General features: G+C 42.6%; 1 protein-coding gene across 1 annotated transcript in view; it reads left to right on the top strand.

The window, feature by feature from the left end:
- The first annotated feature begins 2,844 nt into the window (after nt 1-2,844).
- LOC140166819 (extracellular serine/threonine protein kinase FAM20C-like) overlaps nt 2,845-26,945 on the top strand; it is a 37,816-nt gene continuing 13,715 nt past the window's right edge. Inside the window, exons 1-2 of the mRNA XM_072190310.1 lie at nt 2,845-3,264; nt 26,333-26,533. Coding sequence (XP_072046411.1) covers nt 3,038-3,264; nt 26,333-26,533 — 428 coding nt within the window. The 5' untranslated portion in view covers nt 2,845-3,037. The remainder of the gene's footprint in view (nt 3,265-26,332; nt 26,534-26,945) is intronic.

Genomic DNA, 26,945 nt, shown 5'->3' with positions numbered 1-26,945 from the left:
ATGGTACCGGTAGCATCTGCCATATTCTGAATCGGCAGGTCTCCTTGATATGGAAAACACCACTGAAAAAAAAAATTGTGCGGACGCTATAATATTTTCACATGTTTCATGTTTCAGGTTTTGGGCTAGGCATACATGCATTATTAAATCATACAACTTGCAAACGCAAAATTGAAATCAATCGAAATTTTGGGGAATGAACTTTTTCATGGACATAAAAGTGAATGCTAGAATCACTAGTTCGTTTTCTTTGCTCTTTTTACGGGCCCGCTAAGGTCTCTTTTCTTTGCTTTTTCATATGGGCCCATTTAAGGTCTCTCGGGCCAACTAGGGTCTCTTTTCATCTATCTTTACGAGCCCTTTATAAGGTAGGCTATGGCTATCTTTTATGGTCCTTAAAACTAGCCAGTAGCGGGCACATTTCTCGATCTCAATGAGGGCAAGACCGCTTTTAAAAAGTCAATTGAGGAATGTTTCTGACCAAATTTGCGTTAACATTGGTTTATAGTATTTGGCCATTTTAGCCGACAAATCGCAATTTTTCTTTTGTTTCGCGCATTCAGTGTTCATATTTTGATCAATTTCGGTTTTATTCTAAAATTGGCAAATATTGCATACTTCCTGCTGAATTTGTTCCAAGATGTTTTAAGCAGCGGCGCTATTCAGCTTCAGCATGTGCACGGGTTTATCATGATACCTACGGGTACCATGCAGTGGCGTCGATTTCTGTTTGACACTGGGGGATGGGCGCGGGGTTGGTAAAATTTCTTGAAGTAGGCCTAGGCCTATGCCCTATCATGGCGACAGAACAGGCCTAAGTTAATGGTACAAATTGTATGGACCCCGGACCCCCTGGCAAAATATTGGGGTCCACCCCCCCCCCTTCACCCCGGGATCAAATGATGATATCCTGCTGTCCACATTACATGCCACAATCCCCACTTACTATTATTATCCGAAGGGGGGGGGCAAGCAAGCGATTTTTGGCACAGATTCATGGGGCGCCTTTTAAATAAAACGCTCTAAAAAGGCTTAGGAAAACAGTACATTAACGCTTTAATATGCAAATTTTCCTGCTCGCTGCGCTGCAGCCTGTCTAAAAAAATTGTGCAAGTGACAAGCGCCCTCTCTGGCAATTAGAAAATACCGTTGTGACATACCGTAATGCTTCTGTGCTTAGTTCATTAATACTTTGGTAGGGGGGGCTGGTCTAACTCAAATTACCCATTATCGCACAACAAACATTATACTTAATAATGTTGTTTCAAGTGGCATGGTATCTGGGTCACATGTCATTGAGGGAGGCAAATGTTTGAAATATTCCCGGTGGGACAATTGCGCATGAAATAGGCCTACAAGCACAATGAAATTTTCATTTTATACTTAATTTAGATTTGTCCCAACTCCCAAATCAGGGTGTTTATCTGATTTTACAGGGTTATGAAATAGAGGATTTATTTGGAGGTTCATAGGCACATCAGCAAATAATTTGGTTCTGTGGCTATTATGATAGTACAAATGCGCGCGAACCGCACAAAAACTTTGGCCATATTGAAGCTTGAATGGTCAAATAATTATTGTTAAAATTGGAACTAATTCATGCAAAAAGTTAAAATGGTCAAATTTGAGATTAATTTGGTCATGCAAATGTACACAGGTATCAGTTTTGGCCCCCAAAGACCGTGGCACCTGGGCCTGTGCCCACTCTGCCCTATGGTAAATCTACCCATAGGCCTATGTGTACAAAATAATTTTGCGATGAGAAATAGTAAACTATTTATTTGCAATATTTTCTTGATTTAGTTGTATTTTGATCAGATTGGTAGGCCTACATAATCATGTTTGTAGCCTACTTTGAAGAGATATAAAATTCTATGATAAAAAGTGCCAGTATTTCTTAGACCATCCCAGATGTTGAACATCTTTAATGTTATATTAATTAATAGATATGTGTACACTGACTAAGTGCCATCATTTTTTCAAACAAAAACACTGAAAACCCAAACTTGCCCATGTTAAAAGTGATATAGAGGGTCTCAATGCGCGCGAGGCGAGCGGAAATTTTGGGTTTTTAAAGTGGAAAACTTTTTTGGGCCCCCCCCCTTTCCTACCACCTAAAACTTTTTAGTCCCCCCTCTTTTAAGGTCCAAAACTTTTTTGGCCCCCCTCCCTTTTTACCAGCCCCCCCCCCACCAAAGTATTTCTGAACACTCCCTTAGGGCCTACATCAACGTCAAGGGCGTAGTCTTAGCTCTCAAAATCCGTTTGTTCTGATCAATTTACTTGTTTTAATCTCGAGATATGTTTAGTTAAAGGCGAAAGGGTAAAATCACTTGTGCCACTTTTAGGCCTACTAGGGAAGAGGGCTTTACATGTAACACACCAGTGATAGCATCAAGTTTATCAGGAGTTTCTTCGTGAAATCAAAAGAATGCATCAATTACCGGTACACAATACAAATTTTTTTTGACTGTTTTTACTGTTTTATGATGATACAGGAATGGTGATTCTCTTTTTCTCATTGCAAAGGGGCCGGTCTTTGATCCTACCCTAGCTAATCCTACCCCCTGCTCTAGTCAGGGAATGTAACTAGCGCCCTCTCTGTATTCTAAACTTTTTTAGTTACAGGTGGGTCAAAGGTTAATTGATTGGTTGATGTGTTTTATATTTAAAAATATTATACTAATATTTTAAGAAAAATTGAGATAAATAATGGACAAAAATATTCAAAATCAGTTTATGGTATATAAATTAAAATACCCAATATAAAAGTATATTATTTAAAATAATATTTATCGCAAATCTGTTATTGTTTGTATTTATTGAGTGATACAAGAACTAGAAACAGTGACAGCACCAGAACTTCTACAACATCAACAAGCAAAGTTTTCCTGGAAAGTCCGATGCGATTTGAGTGGAAAATGACTCGTGCTGAATGGAGCCAACATGATGTCAAACGTTTTATAGTTTATGTTACACAGTAACAGATATGTATGTCCAAGTATCATGAATCATTCGGTAGATTAAAGAAACAAAAATGAATTTCCGAAAGCGATTGTCACTTTTAGCATTGACTGCACTTGCTGTGTGTGTGTTGTTTACTTTTCATCAGTTCACCAGTTTGCCAACATTGAATAGGGCCCATAAACAAGTAAGAAATGGAGAGGTGTATGATCAGTATGATGAACGTGATGCACAAATGTCACATATTGTGCGACCATTAAGAAGGCCACGACCAGGAGAGCAAGTGTGGGGACGGAAAGGGTAAGAATAATCGATATTAAATTTAATGAATACGGTAATCAATGATGTCCAATGACATGAAGTCCTATGACTTTGTAAAAATGTTGTAGGTAACCTAGGCAAACCTTAGTTAACACATTTACTAGTCAGCGAATTCGCCGAGACCGGGGCCCCAACACAATGCATATTCACATAGAAATTTGAATTTTTTTCGAGAATAGGTCGGTGAAGGAAACCTACATAAATATGTTTTCTATACTTCACTTGACCCAAATATATGATTTTTTATGGTGATAATCAAGTCGCACATGGAATTTTAGAGGATTTTGATAGCAGTTCCATTAAAAAAGCTGCTATCGCCATGAGACTAAGATCTAGAAACACCCCCGAAATGCCGTTTTGGGGAATTTTGCTAGCTGAATCTTTTTGATGAAAGTCAATCTTTGACAAGATTTAACTTTGCTACGGAAAGTGCTATGAAAAAAAGGTTTTCAGTTTTATCTTAGTTTACTCAAGGGCTTTAATTTGATATATAAAATGATGCAATTTGATGGCAAATTTGAATTCAACTAGCATGCCTAAATGTTGTTGACACTTGTGTGGTATCATACATTTTGGTAAAAGGTAGTACAAGGAACTTATACGATGTCCTCATTCACAAGCTGATACTATCTGTCCATCGTATAAGACTGTTACCGTACGGCAATGTGATGAAGGAATATTACACAGTCAAGAATAGGCTCCATCATTATTTTATTATGATCCCTCCCAGTCTCCCGAAACATCAAAACATCAAAAGCGTTGCACTTGTACTTACTTAAGACTGTCCTTTTTCACATAACGCAAAACAAAGTAGGGCCAACTTGCCTAGAAATGGTCAAATTTTGGCAAGAAATATCTCTGTGTAATCCTATGTAAGTCCCATATCACATCGTTATCGGCGATCGAGTTTTTTTTTTTCTGAAGTTTGGTTGGTACCCACTAGCGTCATGCATGTGACGTGACACAGCTAAAATAATCGACCGGGAATCGGGGATCGTTAAAAACGTCAACAAATTTCAAAACACAGAAAGCAGTAAACTTAAGGGGGTACTACACCCCTGGCCAATTTTGTGCCTATTTTTGCATTTTTCTCAAAAATTATAGCGCATTGGTGACAAGTAAGATATGTATATTATAGGGGCAAGGACTACAACTACTGCACTGAAAATTCAGCAACTCAAGGCAAGTAGTTATTGATTTATTGATCAAATATTGGTTTTCCTCATTTTCGACTGTAACTCCACAAGTGCTGTTTGTGTTAAAATAAAATTTCCAGTGCAGTAGTTGTAGTCCTTGCCCCTATATTATACATATCTAAGTTGTCACCAATGATCTAAAATTTTTGAGAAAAATGCAAAAATGGGCACAAAATTGGGCAGGGGTGTAGTACCCCCTTAATGGCGAGCGGTCCGAATTTTGAGCCATACAAGTTTACGTGGTGAACTAGGTAAAAGGTAACTTAGGCACTTTGCGATCCACCCTCATCCCCCACTTATTTCAGCAGAGATTTTTATACCATCTGAAAAATGGCCGTATAGTGTTCGGTAAAGTCCTTCAGTAGTGTACATCTGCTCTTCCTAATTATCGTGTAAAACTAAGGAACTAGGTCACACCTGGGTCATGCGATGCTCTGTAGCTTGAGCGGCATGCGTATGAGGTGCCGAAGTTAGTCCAGGGTCAGAAATCCGACGCAAATCCACGAATCGATTTGCGCAAAGATTCTCGTAAAACATCAACCGGGCGAATCCATATGGATTCGCGTAGTGCACTGGCAGTTTACAGAAAGAAAAAAATATGTACCAAGTTTGACTCCCGGTTTGACTATTTATACTCCATTTTTTAAGCAACCGAATCCCCAAATTATGGCGAATTATGGAATAATTTACTTTAAAATCATTAATAATTTGTACAATACGGTAATACTGATTTGAGAGGGCATTTTAATTTATGCAAAAACAGCCATCGGTTGCGAGCCGATCTTTTGTTCGCCAGAGTTTCAATCATTGTGCAGCGAGAATCCAAATGGATTCGCCTGCACTCCCACAGATTTCTAGGCCTGTAGTCATGATTCATTTAGCCAATCGGAACCCTACTTTTGTGTTTATCAAATCATCAGACCGCTGAAGAACCTTGCCGAAGGACTACATTTTACGGTGTTGCAATATTACAATGTATTGGAAAAATATCAAATGTTTTTCAATCATTGAATTATCTGTGTTTTCAATCTACTAACATTGTCAACATTGAAATCATCAAATTGTCAATGTTCTTGACATGAAAAGGGAATTGAATAATACTTTTATAGCACTTCATACTTTTTTTCTTGATCAATAAAGGGGACAAAATTACAACCAAATCAGTGAAATCACAGTATACATTTATGTAACTGCTAAAGTGACTGGTACATGATCAGTGTGAGGCAAAAAAAATTTGCTTGCTTGCCCATACATGTAGATCACTTTCAGTCAGTCGGCAAAAGTTTTTTGTTTGTTTTTGTTTTATTTTTTCCCCCCAAGTACCAAAAGTATAATAATGTGAAGTACAAGTTTGTTTTTAATGTATGTAAAACACTCATTGACCACAGAGTTTCAACCACTTTATTTGACTTGTACATATCTGGTAGACTTAAAATATTAACTGCATTTTTAAGTTCAGCAGTGTTTTACTTGTGTAGACGCTGAGAATGATAATACAAAATATCAAATGAAAAGTTCATAACATTTTCGGTGCTGTAAAGTGTGCTGAGGCTTGTGGATCAACGTCTAGGCGTTGTGCCTGTGCGTGCGCACTATAAATCACTGCGCTTTTTTTTTTTTTGGAAAATGGTAAAAAGATAAAAAATTTCAAAAAATATCCATGATATTAGGGGCAACCTGAAAAAGTCAACCTCAGGTCACCAGAGGTCAAATGTCAATGTTAAAATGGCTGGATTTTGCTGAAACATGGTACAAAGTATCCTTGATATGACGGGAACATGAAAAAGTCAACCTGAGGTCACCTGAGGTCAAAGACCAATGGTAAAATGAGCCGGATTGTGCTTATTATTATGTTTGGATGAACCCAAGTGTGTGAAAATATTAGATCCAACACATTATAATGATAAAATTGGATGCTTTATGCCCAATATTTTTTGGCCTTGCTATGAAATTAAAATATTGGACTCAAGTACGCCTCGTCCAATATTTTAAAACTCATAGCTCGACCCATAAATATGGGCTCAATCAATCCAATTTTATGTCAAACTTGGGGCAAAGTATCCATGATATGAGGGGAACATGAAAAAGTCAAACTCAGTTACCTGAGGTCAAAGGTCAAATGTTAAAATGAGCCTGATTGGGCTTAAACTTGATGCAATTCATCCTTGATATAAGGGGAACATGAAAAGGTCAACCTGAGGTCACCAAAGGTCAAATGTTAAAATGGGCCCAATTGGGCTGAAACTTGAGTGAAAGTATGCTTGATGAGGGGAACATGAAAAAGTCAACCTCAGGTCACCCAAGATCAAAGGTCAAATGTTAAAATGTTTCTGATTGGCTTGGTGCCTTGATATCCTTATGAAGGAAACATGACAAGGTCAACCTGAGGTCAAAGGTCAAATGATAAAATGGACCCGATTGGGCTGAAACTTGGTGTAAAGAATGATTGATTTGAGGGGAACATGCAAAAGTAAACCTCTGGTCATCCAGGTCAAATCTTAAAATGGGCCCTATTGGGCTTCAACCAGGCGGCGGATGACATGATCGAGCCGGCAACTCGTGAAACCGCCCGGCCGTATGGCATTTTCCATATACTCGGTTAGTTTTGTGGGGTTCATTATCGAACCCCAACGGTTTTAGCTTGTATTTATATTATTTATCAACATAGGCCTATTTGTTTGTGATATTTCAAGCGTTTTAAAATTTCAAAATAATCCCATTCAATTACATGGTTGACGATGAAAATTTACTGAATTTAGGGACTGCACGTCATACACCACCTGGCTTCAACTTGATGAAAAGAATCCTTGATATGAGGAACCTAAAAAAGTCAACCTCAGATCATCCAAAGTCAATAGTCAAATGTTAAAATAGGCAGGATTGTGCTGAAACTTTGTGCATTTGAAGTATCCTGGATATGAGGAGGAGGACATGAAAAAGTCAACCCGAGGTCATCCGAGGTAAAGGTCAAATGGTAAAATGAACCTGATTGTGCTTAAACTTGGTGCAAAGAATCCTTAATATGAGGGGAACATGAATAAGTCAACCTCAGGTTACCTGCGGTCAAAGTTCAAATTAGGTGAAGTATCCAAATGTGTTCGATTGGGCTTATCATCCTTGATATACATATGTAAGATACCACGAAAAAAAGTCAACCGGAGGTCAAAGGTCATATCAGGGTTATCAGGGGTGTGATGTTCACTACCCATATCTTCAGATGCCCTTTATGGGACCACCATCCCTATTTTTGTACATCTGTTTTTGGCGGAGGCAGGTGAGACTTGTAGCTCGAGAACCGCCTTGTTGGAAAATGTGATTATTTTTTACCAAGGAAATTGTTTTTGGAAATGGGACAAAAAGTGCTTTATAACCCCCATGGCCAGTGCTTTGGCGAGTAAGAAATGGAAAAACAACATGATTTTCATTGATGCTAGCTGATAGACTACAATGCGCATATATTGGGTCAATGTAAAGCCACGATTTGTCCGTGTTACAAAATTCAAATTCTGTGTTACAAATTGGACGATTCCGTGATTTTCCGTTTTACATTATAAAGCACTGAAAAGTGAATACAAGCATGTTTTTAAAAGTCTAATTTGTCTTATTATATGTACCTTTTTACTGTAGTCTCCCCTCAACATCCCCATTAAAATTAAGCATCATCAATTGTCTTGTGTTTAGGCCTACTTCCGATAGCTGTATCGGCCAGATCCTTGCATCGTAGGCCTAGAATAAATGCTAGAATGGATTGTTTAATGGTTGATTAAGTCTGCTAAATTATCACTTTTCTTTGTTTTCTTTTGCAAATCAACACAAACATTAGACATTTTACACAGTTTTTACTATTTTGTGGCATTTTCAAATTTCTGTGAGCAAACCCCGAATTCCGTGAATTTTTCCGTTTTTCCGTATCACGGAGAAATCGTGGCTTTAGGTCAATGTCAATCTACTGAACATCCCGTAGCTTCACGCATGGACATATATAAATAAAGACGTATAGCCTAAAACTGCATATGTAGTACAGTAAGGCAGTCATAGTTTATGTCAATGATTCTGTTCGACTAAGTTTGATAGAAGCACTTGATAATCTCATATTACGATGGATGGCGAATAGAACCAGTATATTTGGCTTATTATAAAAACTCTCAATTTTGCTGTAATTACAGCATTACAAGCTTAGTTGTTCACAGAGTATTTAAGTACACCATTTGGTATTACAATCATGCAAAAAGTAGAAATTCTCAAATAATTGAGGGTGTCACTGTGAGCAAATCACACATTTTGCTTTAATGCATTCAGTAGAATCAGCTCCAAACACACAAACTGGACCAAGTGGAAAATGACAATTGACATAGCAAATTTGTTGTAACTTAAAAAATCAAATGCTCCGAATCACACAGGTAGAATAACAGTTCCTTAACCCTAACCCAACTAGGTCTCACTAAAGCTCACTATTAAAACCACTCTGCGTGCATGCATTCCATGTGACTTGATGATGCAATCAGCCCAAGTCATATATACCCAGGGAATCGTTGGCCGGGTCAACATCACCTGTGCGGCTACATGCTGCGGATCTTCTGCGTGGCATGCGTGGCATGCGGGTCCCAGGTTCGAATCCCAGGGGTGCCAAGTGACTTTTCTCCTCATCTTCCCTCCTTTTTCGTTTCTTCTTTCCCTTCCGATAGCAAAAAAAACCATGGGTAGGGTTAGAGTTAATATGCATGTTTTTCCTGGACTTAGGCCCCCTTAACCCTAACCCAACTAGGTCTCACTAAAGCTCACTATTAAAACCACTCTGCGTGCATGCATTCCATGTGACTTGATGACGCAATCAGTCCAAGTCATATACCCAGGGAATCATGGGCCGGGTTAACGTCACCTGTGCGGCTACATGCTGCGGATCTTCTGTGTGGCATGCAAGGGGTCCCAGGTTCGAATCCCGGGGGTGCCAAGTGACTTTTCTCCTCATCTTCCCTCCTTTTTTGTTTCTTCTTTCCCTTCTGATAGCAAAAAAAACCATGGGTAGGGTTAGGGTTAATACATAAATGTAGCTGATTGAAATTAATAACTTGGCTAAAGGAATCATTTGATGTCAAACTGCTTTTAGTTTATTAGAATATATTTTTCTGATTGCTACCTGTTTTATATGCTTTACACCCTGGATTATCAATTCTAAATCTATTTATTGGATTGCGAAAGGACTCTTCTATCTTCTCATTGCAGGTGCAATTATGGATTGGGGTTTTTAATGGCTCAAAATTAAAAGGGGGACAGTGCAATCAGTAGTTATCAGTGAAAACTAACATTTAAATAGGAATCAATTATTTATTATGCAAATCACACATTATTACTTTAAATGACCCATCATACGGAAAGATCTAATTACCAAGTGTGAAATGAATTGTCAATGGTACAAATTGAAATCACTGCTTGTCAGTGGATCAACATTGATCCTGTTTGATACACTGTGACAGCTCCAAGTAGGCGGACAATGCTATCACATTATCCGATCAATGCCAAATACACATTTAGCCAAAAGTTAACCTGTGCTTTAAATTGATACATTGATTGACTGATGCATTTCATAGATTCCTATTGTGGGATTCTTTCACACAAGGAGGTACATGTATATCATTTACTCCAAAGGCCACATGAAGAAGTCAAATGTTTTCCTTGAATAGCCCTATTGTCTTCTATTCCAACAGCAATGAAACATATAATCAAATGCCTGATATGCACATTAATGCACAAAGCGAAACCACTGCGTATGCATGCATCCCACTTCTTTGTTCATCTTCTCTCCTTTTTCCCTCCTTCATTTCCTATCTGACAGCCAAAAAACCACTTGCAGGAGGGTTAAGGGATCTAAAATTAGCGTTTATTGCGTTTCGACAGTATTTTTTGTGGGCCATGAGAGCACCTCAGACCTATCGAATTGCATTCTGAATACGAAGCATGTCTTTTTGATATCAAATAATTTTCATTTTTTGAAAATCACAATATAATACAAATTTTATGACAAATTATAACAGTCCTCGAAGTAAATTATATAAATCTAATGACATATTCTTAAAGTGTATGTAGCAGGGAGGAAAAGCCGACGGTCAATTGAAAATTTTGACCTTTCATATTGAAGATATGGATTTTTTCCCAAAAAAGACCTAATTTTTTTTTTGTGTTTTGGGAAAAAAAATCCATATTTTCAATACTGAAAGGTCAAAATTTTCAATTGATCGTCGGCTTTTCATCCCACCTACATACACTTTAAGTATAAATCATCAGATTTATAAAGTTTACTTCAAGTACTGTTAAATATCAAAATATCAATTTTTAATGATTTGCCATAAAATGTGTATTAAATTGCAATTTCAAAAAATCAAAATTATTTGATATCAGAATGACATTCTTCGTATTCAGAATGCAATTCGATATGTCTGATGTGCTCTAATGTCCCAAAATAAATACTGTCCAAACGTTCATACCCCAGCCCTTAAGCCCAATGTATTGACTTTCTAAGGCCTGACCATGCTTACTTGTAGAAGGGTCTTTAAGTGACAGATAAATAAAAGGAAGTCACTAAATCTTGTTCGCGAATAGGCTCCGAGATTATTTGACTTTCAGCTCTGATTTATTCGTACATTGATTGGGTACATATTGCCATTAAACCATCTGACGTTCATTTTTGCGAAACTATTCAGTCACTATGGAAATAACAATAAAATTATCGGTTGCTAGGCCGTTGAGGTCAATAACCTTACAGGTCAGGTTATGACAGCAAACGCGTCAAATGCAAGCGGTGTCCAACACGCGCGGTAAGTGGCGAGTCACGCACCTGCGCGTACACGGCACCATGGTTTCACGCGCATTGCCTCGCATGGTATGGACGCACTAAATGTTGGCTTACTGCGCGTAGGCCTACGTATGTGTACGTGACATACGTGACTGACTGCTTCTCTGAGACAGTGGCGGATCCACTAGGAAAGGGGGGAGGGGCACACTCGGAAGTTTTTGCCGCCACCTTTTTGAATGGCCACGAAACACCATTGTGTCGCGCGCCGTGCAGGGTTGTGTCCATCAGAATTGGAAACTTGGTCAAAGTAAAAGCTTTGAAGCCATTTCGGGGGATCATTGGGTGTAAGCTGATCGAAAAAGGGGTTATTGGGTGACAGATTTGAAATTCTGCGGCCCCCGCAAAAAAATCCTGGCTATAATAGGCCCATCTTAAAATGTTTTGCAGCAACTTTTAAACAGTGTTGCTTACATGTTTTATACCATTATAACCAGAAATTGAAACCTTTTCTAGCAACCTCTTCTAACCTTAACGTTTTATGTTTGTTGGGATAAAGTTGAAATCAATCATTTTGTCACGAGCTGTTTCAAACAAGAGCGGTAACCGCACCATAGCTGAACCATGCCCGATCGGAGCAACTCTAAATTTGACCTCACTTTTGACCTCAGATGTCCTTTGAAGTTTCATACTTCCCAAATGCCGCAGATTGTTTTTCCCCAGTTACAGCCCCATCGGAGGAACATTAAATTTGACCTGACCTTTGACCTCACATGACCTTGGCGGTTTCATTCTACCCAAGTATCAGGGATCATTTTCTCCAAGTTGCAGCCCAATCGGAGCAACTTTAAATTTGACCTGACCTTTGACTTCAGATGACCTTTGCCGTTTCAAAGCGCAGTTTCATACTCCCCAAGTGCGGGGGATTGTTTTCCCAGAGTTACAACCCCATTGGAGCAGCTTTAACATTTGACCTTGGATGACCTCAGATGCTGTTTCATGATCCCCTTATGATCAAGGATTATTTGTACCAAGTTTTAGCTCAATCGGTTATATTTCAAAATGTTGGTAGAAACTATATAGCATTTACCTTGAAGCCTTATAGTGTGTATGTATTGATTTTCATAAATGCATCATGGGAAGGAATAACATTTGACCACCAAACCCCCACCGCACAAGTGTTCACCATTATTGCACAATCAGAGGCAACTATAGAGCATTTATCCCATACCCTTATAGTGTGTATTTTCATAAATGCATCATGGGACGCCGTAATTTCCTGTGATCTAAATACTAACCACAAAATGGGCTATAGTGGGCGATCTTAGACACGTCCAGACTCAGTACACCGGTCGATCTTACCGTTTCCGATGTTGATTAAGATACTTCTTGCATCGATCCCGAGATGCGGAAAAAAACCAATAGTCATTTTGTCCCACATAAATGAATAAATAACAAAAACCCGATCCCCGGTGGACTCACCCAAAGGTGACGTCACACCATATGATCGCCCCTTATCCTCCTTGGTCTCCGACTGACACAGACGTGCCTATCGATTGTTCATAGCACTGTGTATCAATTTCTCGACCAAAGGCGAGATATCGGTTGTAGTTTCACACCTTAGGTAAAACCAAACCGGTATTGTTCGGCTGAGGATAGTTTTGACGGCATTTTCTGGCGAAAAAGTGACAAAAACGATCCAAAACTTAGCTACATATCGTGCCTCCGTTTGTATACGGGACACACGAGCAATTCAAAATGGCCGCTCGTTGGCGCCATTCATTTTGTTTCCCACGTAAAACAACCATTGCAGCCTGTAAGTTACAATAGATGTTTGTACATACACATTGTATTTCATGTACGGTAGGTTATTGTTGCTATGTTAGGGTGATTACTCTATCGTTATGTCTTCATTACCGTCCAATAAAGGCGAGTTAATCAGATATTCATACGGTGGGGATTGGTAGGGACCCGTCTGACATTTTAGTAATAAAGTTAGCCAGTCCTTACTTTACCACTAACGTTAGCGACCAGCCTCCGTGCTCAGGTTTGCTTACTGGGCTTGAGTCGCGTGTTGGGGGGGGGGGGGGTAGTGCCCCCCTCCCTTTTTTCTCCTCGCTTCACCTCGGCCCTGTCGGGCTTGCCCTTCCCTGGTGACGGAGCGGGACCCACACCCGCTCTGTTTCACCCACAGGGAGTGCTCACGATCTTCTAGATGTCTTTCTTTTGCTTAGGACTCTCCGAGTTCCAGCTTGACGATTTGGATAGGCTCCGTCATCGCCATAAGACGAAGAAGAAATCTACCAAGGGCACTGGTAAGGTCGACACGGTGGATTCTGCTGTGACAGCCCCTATGGGTCATGGCAGGTCTGCTTAAGGGGCTCCGGTCCCCGGACAAGCAGGCGGTTCCTTCGGGACTGCTAAGCGCGTCCAAAGGCTCAGCAGCCAGCGAAAGCACTGACTATATGTCGGAGCAAAGTAGCAGGCAGCAGAGCGGTAACCACCAGCGAAAACCCTAGCGGGTTTTGCAGCAGGAGGATACCAGTCGACACGGTAGATCTGCTGTGACAGCCCCTATGGGTCATGGCAGGTCTGCTTAAGGGGCTCCGGTCCCCGGACAAGCAGGCGGTTCCTTCGGGACTGCTAAGCGCGTCCAAAGGCTCAGCAGCCAGCGAAAGCACTGACTATACGTCGGAGCAAAGTAGCAGGCAGTAGAGCGGTAACCACCAGCGAAAACCCTAGCGGGTTTGTAGCAGGAGGATACCAGTCCTCTAGCGGAAATCCTCACGGGTTTTTAGCAGGAGGACACCCGTCTGTTGCAGGCATATCTACAGGCTCAAACAGCCACAGTAGTAGCTAACGACGGGCAGCATGCAAGGGTACCCGGCTTGCCTGGGTTGAACCCTAGCATGCATGGGTTCAGCAGAGACGATACCGCTGCTAACGCTGTGGGTGTAGTCTTAGCAGAACCAACTGGGGTTGTCACACGGCAGCGTTCCATGGCGGGACCGCCGAGTGATACCCTGGGCCCTAGAATAGCTGCTGGCTGTCCACAGGGACTGGCTGGCGATTATTCAGGGGTTGGGCTCGCAGTCTCTCACGGGACAGCGACCCAGGTGCATTCGGTGGCAGCTACAAAGACGAGCTACGGCTTGACTTCAGTGGTAGCCGCTATGCACCCGCCCATAGCTGCCGTGAGTGGTCCGCCACACACAGCGACCTTGGGCGAAGCTCTAGAGGGTACAGTAAGTAGCTTGAACAGCCTAGCTGATCAACAACCCACTTATGTCCTCGAGAGCCAGCGGAGCGTGGGTGATCCATTACCGTCAATGGGTCAATTACCCTCTCTTGATCGATCACTGTCAAATCAACAGGGCATAGCTCCATTGATTGACGCTGCCTATTCAGGTGGCGAGGTGATTGATCGGGGTATGCACGCTCAGCTACCCGTGGTACTAGGCAAGCTCCCTCTAGCCAAGGGACAGCGGTATAGCGGGTACCCATACACGGCTTGATCCCCTTGCGGGGAACGCAGTGAGGCATGGGTACAGTGGTACACAGCCGGGAGCCCTCACGGGCACCTACGCTAGTACCGCGCGGTACCACGCCAGCACACAGCTTGATCCCCCAAAACAGGGAACGCAGTGTGGCGAGGGTACAGCGGTCCACAGTTGGGAACCCTCACGGGTACCCACGCTGATACCGCACCGGTACCGCAGCACCGCTTTAGTCGCCACAGTCTCTGTGGCAACAAGGGGAGGCGGTGCTGGTACTGCAGTACCATGGGGTTACCCTGGTGGCGGATCCTTTCAGGGTCAGCTGTCGGCGGGTATGCCCGTGGTACCCGCCGCAGGGTGTTTCTTCCACGGCCTAGCACCGTGGCAAGTGTCGCCAGCGATGGCCACGCAGTACCAACATCAGCTGTTGACCAGGCCAGCCGGCATGGGGCTAACCCAGATCTTGATCAGGGTAGGCCCGTGCTGCTAAGCGCTAGGGCGACGGCTACGAGAGCAAGCGGACCCAGTGGTGCCATGGCGGATACCTCAGGGTCTTGCGGGAGTACTCCCTCTTCTGCTGGCAGGTAGTCGGCGAGCCACACAGTGGTTATGCCTTCTTACCCGCTTTCAGATGCCCGTCCTCAGTTACCGTCATCATCGGAGCATGATACGGATACTGTGGGCGAGGGAAAGGAGTCGGAAGCTGAGTCCGGTAGTGACATCACTACAGTCTCCTTGCCCCGCTGCCCCGCGAGGGGAGCAACAGCACTGATCTTCCTCCGGACACCCCCTAAGGGGGAGTCCATGGAGGAGGACCAGGGGATCCTTTCAGTAGGATGCTCAGCTGCTGCTTCCTCACAGGGGACGCCTACACTCTCATTCCCGCAAACCTCACGGGTAGATATCGTGGGCTGTCGAGCTCAGTAGAGCTATGGCGCGCGTGCTTGCACGCTTCCTCTGCGTGTACGCGGGAGGACCACGGGACCTACCTGAGGGGATCCGAGGGGACCCAGATGTCGCAAGCGTATCACGCTCAGACAACATCTGAGCTCTTCCATGAGGTGAGCCTATTAGCGGTGCTAACAGCTAGCCTCAACGAGAGCTCCATGGGCCTAGCCCATAGGGTGTCCACTCAGTGCCGGGGGGGGGGCCTGCCACTCCAATCGCTCAACGCGATGGAAAGGCAGGGTCCTTTTTCTCTTTGGATGCTTCTGCGCTACGGTGGAGGACCGTGCAAAGAAGCTACCAACGGGAGCACTCTGAAGAGGTCGGAAACTGCCCTTACCATGGGTAGGAGCTCCGACTTCAGCAGGCCGTGCACCACCAACAGTACCCGAGCCCACTACCTCTGCAGCACCCATTTCTGGGAGGCGCAAGGGTAGCACAGGAACAGCTGGCAAGCCCGAAGAAGAGCAAGCGCTCTTCCAAGGGAAGCTAGGCAGAGCATTCCTGGGGGCTCAGCGGTTTTTCCACAGGGGATCTCCCAGTGGACGACCGCTTATGGCTTTCACCCAGAGGTGGGAAACCATCTCTTTGAGCGCCTGGGTATGGTCAGTGGTGAGTGGGGGTTACAGACTGGCAACCCAGTCTCCCCACATTCATCTGCACATTTCAGAGGTCCACAGTAGTGCCGTCAGACGGCCCCCAGCGTCGGGCACTACTGACAGGGATCACACAGCTTCTCACGGGCGGGCGATTGTCCCGGTCTACCCCCGTTCTACGGGTGATCTTGGAGCCATTGGCTCCAAGGAAGACTGGCGACAGGAGCCCCATCCGGAACCGCAGGCTGTTGAACACGTTCTTCAGGCCCAGAGGTTCAGAATGGGGACTCTCGCCTCGGTGCTAGCCTGCTCCATCAGGGGCATGGGAACAGCATCGCTAGATCTCTCGGACGCCTATCTGCATATGCCAATCGCCTCTCAAGATCGGAGGCATCTGCGCTTCTAGGTACAGGATCAAAATTACCAGTTTTGATACCGCCATCCGCCTGTCCATCTCTCCCAGGGTGTTTAACACTCTTGGTCAGAGCGGTGGCAAGCGTACCTGAAGCACACACAGGGTGTCAACATCAGTTGCTACCTGGACGTTTGGCTCATATACGGACGCACTCCACTGAAGACTACGGGTCTCATGGGGTTGATAGTCCGTGGGTGCGGGACCCTGGATTTTTGATCAGCTCAAAAAAGTCCAGCGTGGTCCCGACGCAGTCACCACTGTTTGTAGGGGCCCAGATCACCCTCACGGAGGGGTTCGCGGTGCTCTCAACAGAGTGCGTGACGAACATGGTGCGGTGTGCCTGACTCTTGGCCGAGTCTCGGGCAAAACCCGCTGTGGCATGGATGAAGGTGGTAGGCCTAATGGCCAGTATGGTAGACCTCGTGCTGTACTGCCGCTTTCTACGTTAGGCTTACCCAACTACACCTTCTAGCCTGCTTGCAGGCCCAGTCGTCACCCAATATCCCTCGCGGTTCCGTTGTCGGAGATCGCGCGAGAGGAACTCTGGTGGTGGACCCATCAGCCCAATTTGACCCAGGGTGTCAGGTTTCCTGCACCCCCGGTATGTCACGTAGTGACGACCATAGCGTCAAAAGCGGGGCTGGGGGTCCACATCCACGGAGACTCCGTCTCGGGCCTATGGGGGCCATAGAGACAGAGTTTCACATCAACCTCCTCGCTTACGAGGAGGTGATCGATGGAATCACATACCGTTGTCCTGACGGATAACACAACCGTGGTAGCCTACCCCAACAGACAAGGGGACTCCGGGCCACCACGATTGAGCCTGCATGCACGACACCTGATAGGGTGGTGCAAGTTCAGGCAGATTACGATGAGAGCGATACACATCGCTGGCGTCACCAGCATCCTCGCGCACAATCTGTCACGAGGAAGGTGTCGGGACCAGCAGAATGGTCCCTTGCTCCGCAGAGTCGCTCAGACGATCTTCAAGGGATGTACCACCCCTCGAAAGATCTGGTCGCATCTCATCGCATAATCATCCACTGCCGGTGTACTGCTCAAGGGTCACGGACCCCAAGCATTCACCGTGGGCGCTCTGTCCATAGACTGGGGAGGATGACAGCTTATGCAGTCCCTCCGATCTCACTACTCATGAGGGTGGTGGCCAAGATCGGGTGGGAAGACTGCATTGTCATTCTGCTAGCGGCAAGGCCGCTGGCACTCCCAGTACCAGATCTACTCCGGATGCCCGGAGCGGAGGTACCAGTCTATCACTAGAGCACCTGCAGTTAGCTGCATGGCCCTTACCAGGGAACACGCAGCGGAGGATACTTTTCATCAGAAGCTGTTTTTCTCATCGCCGGGCTAGACGGAAGTCTACCCTCCGTGCGTATAGCCAGAGTCTGGCTCCATACTACGCTTGGTGCAATGAGACAAATAGCTCTCCCGCTTAGAGCCTCTGTGCTGCTAGTTCCGGAGTTTCTGACAGAAAAGTTCCAAGCAAGACTTCAGCGGGCCACTGGGGCCAGCTATAAGTCAGCTGTCCTCTCCATTCACCGAGGTTTCGAGACGGGTCGACTATCATAGCCGATGGTTACCTTATTAGTCTACGCCTCGACGGTATGTTCAACGAGTGTCTACCAAAAAGGAAAGTGATCCTCCTAAGGGATCCCAACACAGTCTTAGATTACTTTAAGGGTCACCCTTTTGACCTTCCGTCCAAAAGCGGCGCTTAAAATACGTAACTCTCAAGATGGCTTTCCGGTTTGGCGTTGGCTTCGGGACGGCGGTGCTGAGTTGCACACGGGCTCGAGGTTAGCTTCCGTGTTCACAAACACTGGAGCGACACTGTTTCGGCGCTCTGTTCTCGTGACTACTGAACGGGCGCGGTGCATACCGACATTCGTCCCTCTCCAATCCCCAGGGATGGGCAAGGGTCGGCAGAAGCCAAAGATAGGCTGGGGTGTCCGATAAGGCGCTGCAGCACTATTTCTTCCGAACACAAGCCTTGCGAGGACTCACGACCGCATTCATCACCCTTACAGAGCCTTTTCGGTCCAGCCGCTGTCGCAATGGCTGGTCCAGGTGTTGGTGGGGTCCGGGGATCGCGAAGGTTTCGCGTCCCCACGACCCACTCGACACGAGCTATCTCATCATCTTGGGTATACCGCTCGGTTGTCCCTTGAGGAGATCTAGCAGGCGGTGTCCCGGAAGCCACCTTACGCCCTTCTCTCTACGATACTTCCGCTTACGTTAGTAATCAGAGACGGGCGGGAGGTTTACCGGGACATTGTTCGGCGATCATAATACGGTGGTGTACGGGTACCAGGTTTTCAGACTATACAGAATACTCAGCATGGTAAGAACCAGTGTCGCTATTCTTAACCACCAAACTTATTAAGTAAGGAGGTTTATGTCTGTGATCGCGTGGTCTTTTTTGTTTCCCGACCGTTGGGGGAAAATAATTTCTGACCTCGCGAAAACCATCGTTACCCGCTCCCGATCCCTGATCTGATGCTGACCAATCTTGTACCTCCATCCGTCGGTTACTTGCTAGATCGATCTTTCAGATGTTGATGCAAGAAGTATCTTAATCAACATCGGAAAGGTAAGATCGCAACGGTTATGAGTCTCCCAAACAAAAATGTTTGGTAGACTCATAACCGGTGCGATCTTACCTTTCCGATGTTGATTATCCCGACCCCGCCACCCCTACAAGTTTGGTCCGAGTAGGGGATCCCAAGTCGGATAAGGGCGATCATATGGTGTGACGTCACCTTTTGGGTGAGTCCACCGGGGATCGGGGTTTTTGTTATTTATTCATTTATGTGGGACAAAATGACTATTGGTTTTTCCGCATCTCGGGATCGATGCAAGAAGTATCTTAATCAACATCGGAAAGGTAAGATCGCACCGGTTATGAGTCTACCAAACATTTTTGTTTGGGACTAGTTTGGTCCATACTGTGGTTAAGATACTGTTTTAATAATACTTTGGGAATTTTCACAATATTTACTTCACTTTCTTGGAAACAATATGCTTGTTATCAAAATAGCAGACAAGCTGCCTCCCGGCACAGGCAGTAATTGTTATATCTGAAAGAAAGTTGGCAAACCCGTGATAGAAGCCCAATTGGGCGACTTCTGATGATTTTTCAGACAAAATGGACCACAACTTTAAAACTATTATGAGTAGAACCCCCTGTGTTTTTGTATTATATTCTTTACTTCTTTCTCTTTCATTTCACACCACTTGGGGGTTCATACCTTTGTGGGATTTAAAGATATGTCCATTTCAGACCAAATGGTTGGTAAGTAAGTAAGTAAGTAAGTAACATAGACTAATATAGGCTGAGACCATTTCATGGTTCAGCAAAAAGGGATTGAGTGAGTAATAACACAGGTCTGGATATTCACTTAAACTTTAGCTCCTTTGATATGACAGGAGCTAACATAGTGCCTATGATTATCAAGCTAACATGATCATTACTATACTGGATGAATAATCTACACCAAGACACCGTGATTATCACCACCGTTTACTAACCACTCCCGTTTACTAACCGCTCCCATTTACTCAACTAGCGGGGACCTAATAAAATAGCAGTGGCGGCACCAGGTTGAATCTTTTTTTGGGGGGGGGATTTGAAAAGTGAATTTCAGGGGGAGCAAAATCAACAAATTTTGTGCAAAATTGCAGCAAAAGGTGGAAATTGTCAGAATTTGGGTTTTTAATGGGGGCAACAGAGGGGAAAGAGTTCTGACTGCCCCCCCCGTGATGCCGACACTGTGAAATAGTAATTTGACTTCCTTACTTTTTTGTTCTCTCAAATAATGGTCTTATGTGGAAAGATAGATAATATAATACAGGCCTTGTCTTTTGAAAATTGCTGGCGAGTGACAAATCTCTCTCCTCAAAACTTGTCAGGTGAGCTGTAGGCGAGTGATTTTAATCACTTGTATTATTATTACCGGTACACCAAATGCAGGTGAGTGATAAAAAGCTCTCCTCAGCTTCATTTTAGGTGAGTGATGGCGAGTGATCACTCTCACTCACCTCAAAAGACAAGGCCTGATAATAACACAAGTACAACATTTGTAATTTTGATAGCATGGGTGCATTATTATAAGACCATAGTGCCAAGTCTAGTAAGGCTACACTTTCCATCTTTATTATGCCGCCGTGGGGGAAATGAATCATTTTAAAATGTGGAAATTATGATCAATTTGGTGCCTGTATGATAAGTCAGCTCAAAGTTGAAATGAACTTCACTGACATGCCAATTTCACACACAAACATAAAGGACTGTGCAATAATTGTTTGTACTGGGGAGGAGGAAGTCACAAAATGGTCTGCCAGAAATTGCTTGCTCACACTTTTCTGCATGCCTGAAAATTTTCTGCCCCCACCCCTTATTAGTCTGTGTTACAGACCATGTAACTAGCTATATTATCCATAAGGATAGATACGGTGTACCACACACTAACAGTACTCCCCACTTCGGGACTCGCTGTTAGGGCATAGCCGCTCGTTTCCTCCCCCGCGATCGTATTCTTTGACAAAGACTACCCTTTTTGGACCCCGGTTTGGACTTGCCTAAATAAAAAATCTACCCCCCCCCCCCCTACACATGCCAGCCAGATTTGAGGGAGCCCAAATTTTGAAATTGAAATAATTTGTATTTCATTTCATGTGATGCAAGTTTAGTACATGTAGCAGGGCCAGAGGTTCTCAACCTGATTAAATTTTCAACACAGAATATACTATCTAGTTAAGTAGCTCTGATTTGCATTAATGTTATGTGTATAATTAGGTTTTTCCCTCCCCAATATCTGGAGATCTGTATAGGGTACAGTGACGTAACTTTGTAGGGGGTAACAGGGCCAGAGGTTCTCAACCTGATTAGATTTTCAATGCAACATTATGCTAATTTTAAAAGTAGCTGATATGCATCTGTATAGTTACTACTTTTGTCATATATATCTGAAGATACATATGGTTAGAGATACCCCCGGAGATACCTTTGTGATATCAGGGCCAGAGGTTCTCAACCTGATTAGATTTTTTTTTTTCAATTTTTCAATTTTTTTTATGAATTGTGAAAGCCAGAAGTTTTACCTGCTGTTAATCTTTACTTGACAATCTTGATTTATTCATGCAAATTTATCCTATAATGTTGAAACTTGGTAATACTAACCTACATGTAAGTCAAATTACGTATAAAAGATGGTCAGCTTTTCACAAAAAATAAAGAAACGTCCAGAAAAAGTCTAAAGGTCGATGGATATCACAAATTGTTGTCTATTTTGGAGGTCAACTTTCTCTGGTCGGTACAACACAGCAGATTCATTTACACATACCCACATTGACTTTTTGCAGTTGTAAAGTAAACTTGTCTACTTTTTGCAGTTGAATGAGGCCATTAGTTCTAAATTCAACTTTAATCATAGACACAATGTCTAGTTCTCTTTACTTTCTATGCTTGAATGCATGGCCTTCCTCATTTTGTCCCTTAGGGTCACTCCTACAATATGTCTATTAATAGTATGAAATGGAAATGCTTTGAAATGGTTGCCTTCAGATTACCTTTATCTATGGCAACAGACACAGAATCAGTAGAAATAGATTGCACTTGTCTACATGTATTCGTGACATGGTTACCTTTAAGCGTGACATTTTTGCGGCATTAAATTTCACGTTTGTTAGAGAATTCATGTTTATGTGATATGAAATTTTTGTGAATTTGTTCATTTCCTTTTAATCCTATAAGAATAATCAACCACATACATGAAAATTTGGATGCTTTACAGTATGTTAAGGTTCAAATCAGAAGTAGCACAGGTTCTGGGCTGTGTCTCCGATACAATGATCTAAGATATCCCAACATTGCTCGCTCCGCTCCCTGCTCACTTCACTCACACTATTCGAGGGAATCCGGGTTTGTGAACAGGGCTAGTTCTAATCAGAAGGTAAACTGTATAAGCTGTATTTGTCTCTACAGTCTACACTCTTAACCAGTGAAGTGGTTACATAACTCAGTTAACTGGATCAAGCACTGATAGCAGGGTACATGCGGTAGTGTGGAGATCATGTGATCATTTTGATCGTGGTTCATGACTTGAAAGTGTGATCCTGTTGATATGGTTATTGGATTACACATGGTGAATACAAATTGTTAAATTGATTTGTATATATGAAAAAGGTAACCAATCATCTACCGCACAAAGTGGTCAAATTTGCACCAAAAATGGTAAAAAAAGATGCTAAATTTTCAAAAAAATCATTAAAAAGCCAGATTTTCGCCCAAATTTCAAATATAATTTGAAGTTGGTCAAAATTAAAAGAAAAGAAAAAAAAAATGGATCCTAGATATTTTGATCTAGTTTTTAAAAATTAATAAAAAAATTTAATTTAATAAAAAAACTTGTTTTTTGGATTTTTTTCCAAAAATTAACATTTTGGCCGAAATTTGACCTCAGATGAATTTATCAAGTCTTTGCCATTCTAATTATGCATACTTTTATATACCTTAGACCAATAATTTAGTAGTTATGAGGCCTGAAAGTTTCCATAATTCCAGGGTTAAGACCACCCTTAAAGGGGGTAACCCTATTGGTTTTGGATATGGATTGTCTTTAAAATTACATAATAATATCAAATATCTCCCACTTTATGCTGCTTTGTGAAAAAACGAGAGCATTTTCAGCGTAAATGTGAATAAACAGCCAAATTTGCAATCCAATACCTTGTATACGTGAATTGCATTCTGGGTAGGCATGCAACAACAACAATTCCCGTTCGTATGACGAATGCTGACATGCTGCAATGCCCGGCCCGTATTGAACGGAAAGTATTTGGTTTTTTTTGTTTTTTTGTTTTTTTCGTACCGTTTCAGAAAAAAAGGAAACAAAATATATTTCCCTTGCAATATGTACATTTCAAATGAATATAAAAAGTTTGGGTTAAAAATGGAGAGGAAAAAAACCTTCCGATACCGGGTTTTGAACCGGTACCTCTCGGGTAAAAGAACGGTAGCGCTAACCAATTGAGCTATTTCACCAACTGAAATAATCAAGGAATTGTTTTAATTATATACGGCGGACCGTCTCCTCAGCACTTAGCGTAGTCTCCTACACAGCCAGTTTGCGTCGGTTTGACCCTCGTCGATCCTCGTGATAGCCACATACAGTCTGGCCGCGAGACTACACTTAGCGTAGTTCGCTTTTTCTCTTCCCATGATCCAAGAAATTTTTATTGTTTACAAACTGGTAACCTGTAAAACCGCTGTGATTCATGATTTCTCCGAAATACATCGACTTGGAGCGTCAAATTTCAGGATAGTAATGAGAAAAATAGTATCTATTATGTGATACCAAAACCTCATCAACAATGAAAAAAATCGGGGATGATGCTGTCGATCGGGTTACGGACCTTTAATAACATTGGCCTGGTTCAAACATTTGGCAACATTCAGCTCAGTAGGTAACAAAACTAGTATTAATTTATTCTGTATGAGACAATCAAATACAGGTTTACAGGGACTTGTCCATCAAATTGAGATTTTATGTTTTAGAATTTTTTGTGAATTGGGTTGTCAACCGCTTCAAGCTCTTCAATAAAAACCTGTCTAGCAAGTTTGGAACTTCATTTATAATAGGGGTTATAAAATAGGGTGCAAAACTTGTTATGCAATAAGAAATATTCAAACACACATGATATTTCATATTTAAACCATGTACCTATGGGAGATGTAAGTGCCACCAAAAAACAAACTAAATATCTTAAAATTACAAAAAATAGAGCATTTTAGTTTAAGATTAGGGTTAGGGGTAGGATAGCATTGGGGTTATAGGGATAGGCCAGGGATATGTTTAGGTTAGGGTTAGAGTTCAAATGTTATGTTAAGGATAAGGTTTAGGGTTAGGTATAGGATCAAGGTTTAGGTTAGAGTTTAAAAGAGGTGAAGTTAAGTGTGAGCATTTGGGTAAGGATTAGGGTTTAGGTTAGGGTTACGGTGAAGTTAATGTGAGCATTTGGGTAAGGATTAGGGTTTAAGTTAGGGTTAAGGTGAAGTTTAGTGTGAGCATTTGGGTAAGGATTAGGGTTTAGGTTAGGGTTAAGGTGAAGTTTAGTGTGAGCATTTGGGTAAGGATTAGGGTTTAGGTTAGGGTTAAGGTGAAGTTTAGTGTGAGCATTTGGGTAAGGATTAGGGTTTAGGTTAGGGTTAAGGTGAAGTTAAATGTGAGCATTTGGGTAAGGATTAGGGTTTAGGTTAGGGTTAAGGTGAAGTTTAGTGTGAGCATTTGGGTAAGGATTAGGGTTTAGGTTAGGGTTAAGGTGAAGTTAAATGTGAGCATTTGGGTAAGGATTAGGGTTTAGGTTAGGGTTAAGGTGAAGTTTAGTGTGAGCATTTGGGTAAGGATTAGGGTTTATAACTAAATAAGTTGGATTTTTCAGACTAATGACTCTTCAGAGTATTGATCTGTAACCTTCACCTTGCTAAAAATGAGATCAAGTTCTAAGGTTTGAGGGCTCCGTCCATGTAACTTAACTAGTGTGTCCACGGGTAGTGCCGTACTGCCGTATTAAAATATAAGCTATGTTGTACTAGGTTACGGTCAAATGTAATCCTCAGATCATTTCATAATATTGCTAATAAAATACTCCTTTATCAGCATAATCCAATATATTTTTAATGCAACTTCAGTAGAGTGATCCCTAGGTGAGGGTTCTTCAGAGGTACTCAGGAATATGAGGTAAAATGTCATATAGGGGTCACAGGTCATGTGAGGTCATCTTCCAAAATTGCTCAAAATGCAAAATGGTGCTGCTCTCAATGTTGATATTTTGATGCGATTTCATCTAGGGGTCATTTTGTGTCATTGTTATGATAGATATGCATGATGCGTGTGATCCAATCATATTTTGTTATTTGTAACAACGCGATTTTTTCGCGAACGCAAATCAAGGTCATTAATATCTCACAATTGACCTAAAAACGCGTAATTGTTTGAAAAGTATTATGCATTGAACAAACTGCGCGCATGCTGACTGCCATATTTGGATTGCGCGCTACCATATTTGCACAGATTGTTATACGCACTTTTGTTATTGGTCGTCCTGTTTTAGCCTGATCGATTTTTGGAAAGGGAAGATGTAAAAATCATCTATTTTACAAACTTTTGAGCAAAATTTTTGTGTTATTTTGTTAAGTGAAGAGATGAAAGTAACGGTTATGAATGAGGTTAATAACTTTGCATTGGTAATATGTCGGGCATTGTGAAAAACCCAACATTTTGCTTTGGACCTCGGAATATCCTGAGGGGCGTCCTCGGTTCCAAAACCAAATAACCGACGCGCAGTTATTAACCTCTAGCTCCACACCATCAACACACCATCGATGTGGCGTAATTGAGTCAATGAGCTGCTCAATTGAAAATGTAAACCTGAACAAAAATATAGGTTACTCCAAATGAATGTATTATAACAACTGTAGGTTCTTCATGAATAACATAACACATGTGATCTGCGGATCGTCTTGGTTTTTTTAGTGTTACACATTTGTTTCTGTCTATTAAACATTTATACTCTTTATGTTCTTGTTACAGGGTCTATAAGCCATGGGAGATATTCACCCGTGAAATAACCAAAGATTACATGTACACAGAAGATGCCCCTTACATGGGAGCTTTATTAGATTCACTAGGTACTGCAGAAATTGCTAACACTACCATGTTCCGTGGTGGAAGCCAAGTGAAACTATACTTCACCCTAGCTGATGGCAGCAGAGCTATTGTTAAACCTATGAGGTAGTGATTTTATGTCTTTTTTCTGTTTTTGTGGGGAGGGTAAAGTTTGTTCGTCTTATAAGCAGTTTGGTGCATAGCCAAAGTTTGTGGCCCTCATGGACTAAGCGAGCGCGTAGCGCGAGCAACCGATCAACCAAGCGTGTAGCGTGCAACCTCTCTGGATAGTATACTAAAAGCAACAGAGCCCGAAAGTAGTGCTATTTGGCGCAGTGCTTATGCTAATTGTGCATTGCATAATGTGTGACTGGTGCACGCTTATGTGAATTTATGCGAGTGTGAGTTGCGACTCTATTTTTGACGCGCGCAGTCAGGGTTATAGCCACGCCGGTCGTCGCCGGTCGGGAGGTAACCGTCACCGGCACTAAAAAAGAAAAAATTAAAAAATTAAATTAAAATTTTTTTTTTTCCCCAC

The sequence above is a fragment of the Amphiura filiformis genome, chromosome 1, assembly GCF_039555335.1.
Source record: "Amphiura filiformis chromosome 1, Afil_fr2py, whole genome shotgun sequence".
Classification (NCBI taxonomy): domain Eukaryota; kingdom Metazoa; phylum Echinodermata; class Ophiuroidea; order Amphilepidida; family Amphiuridae; genus Amphiura; species Amphiura filiformis.
Note: the sequence above shows the minus strand (reverse complement) of the source record. Positions and strands in the feature narration are given on the sequence as shown.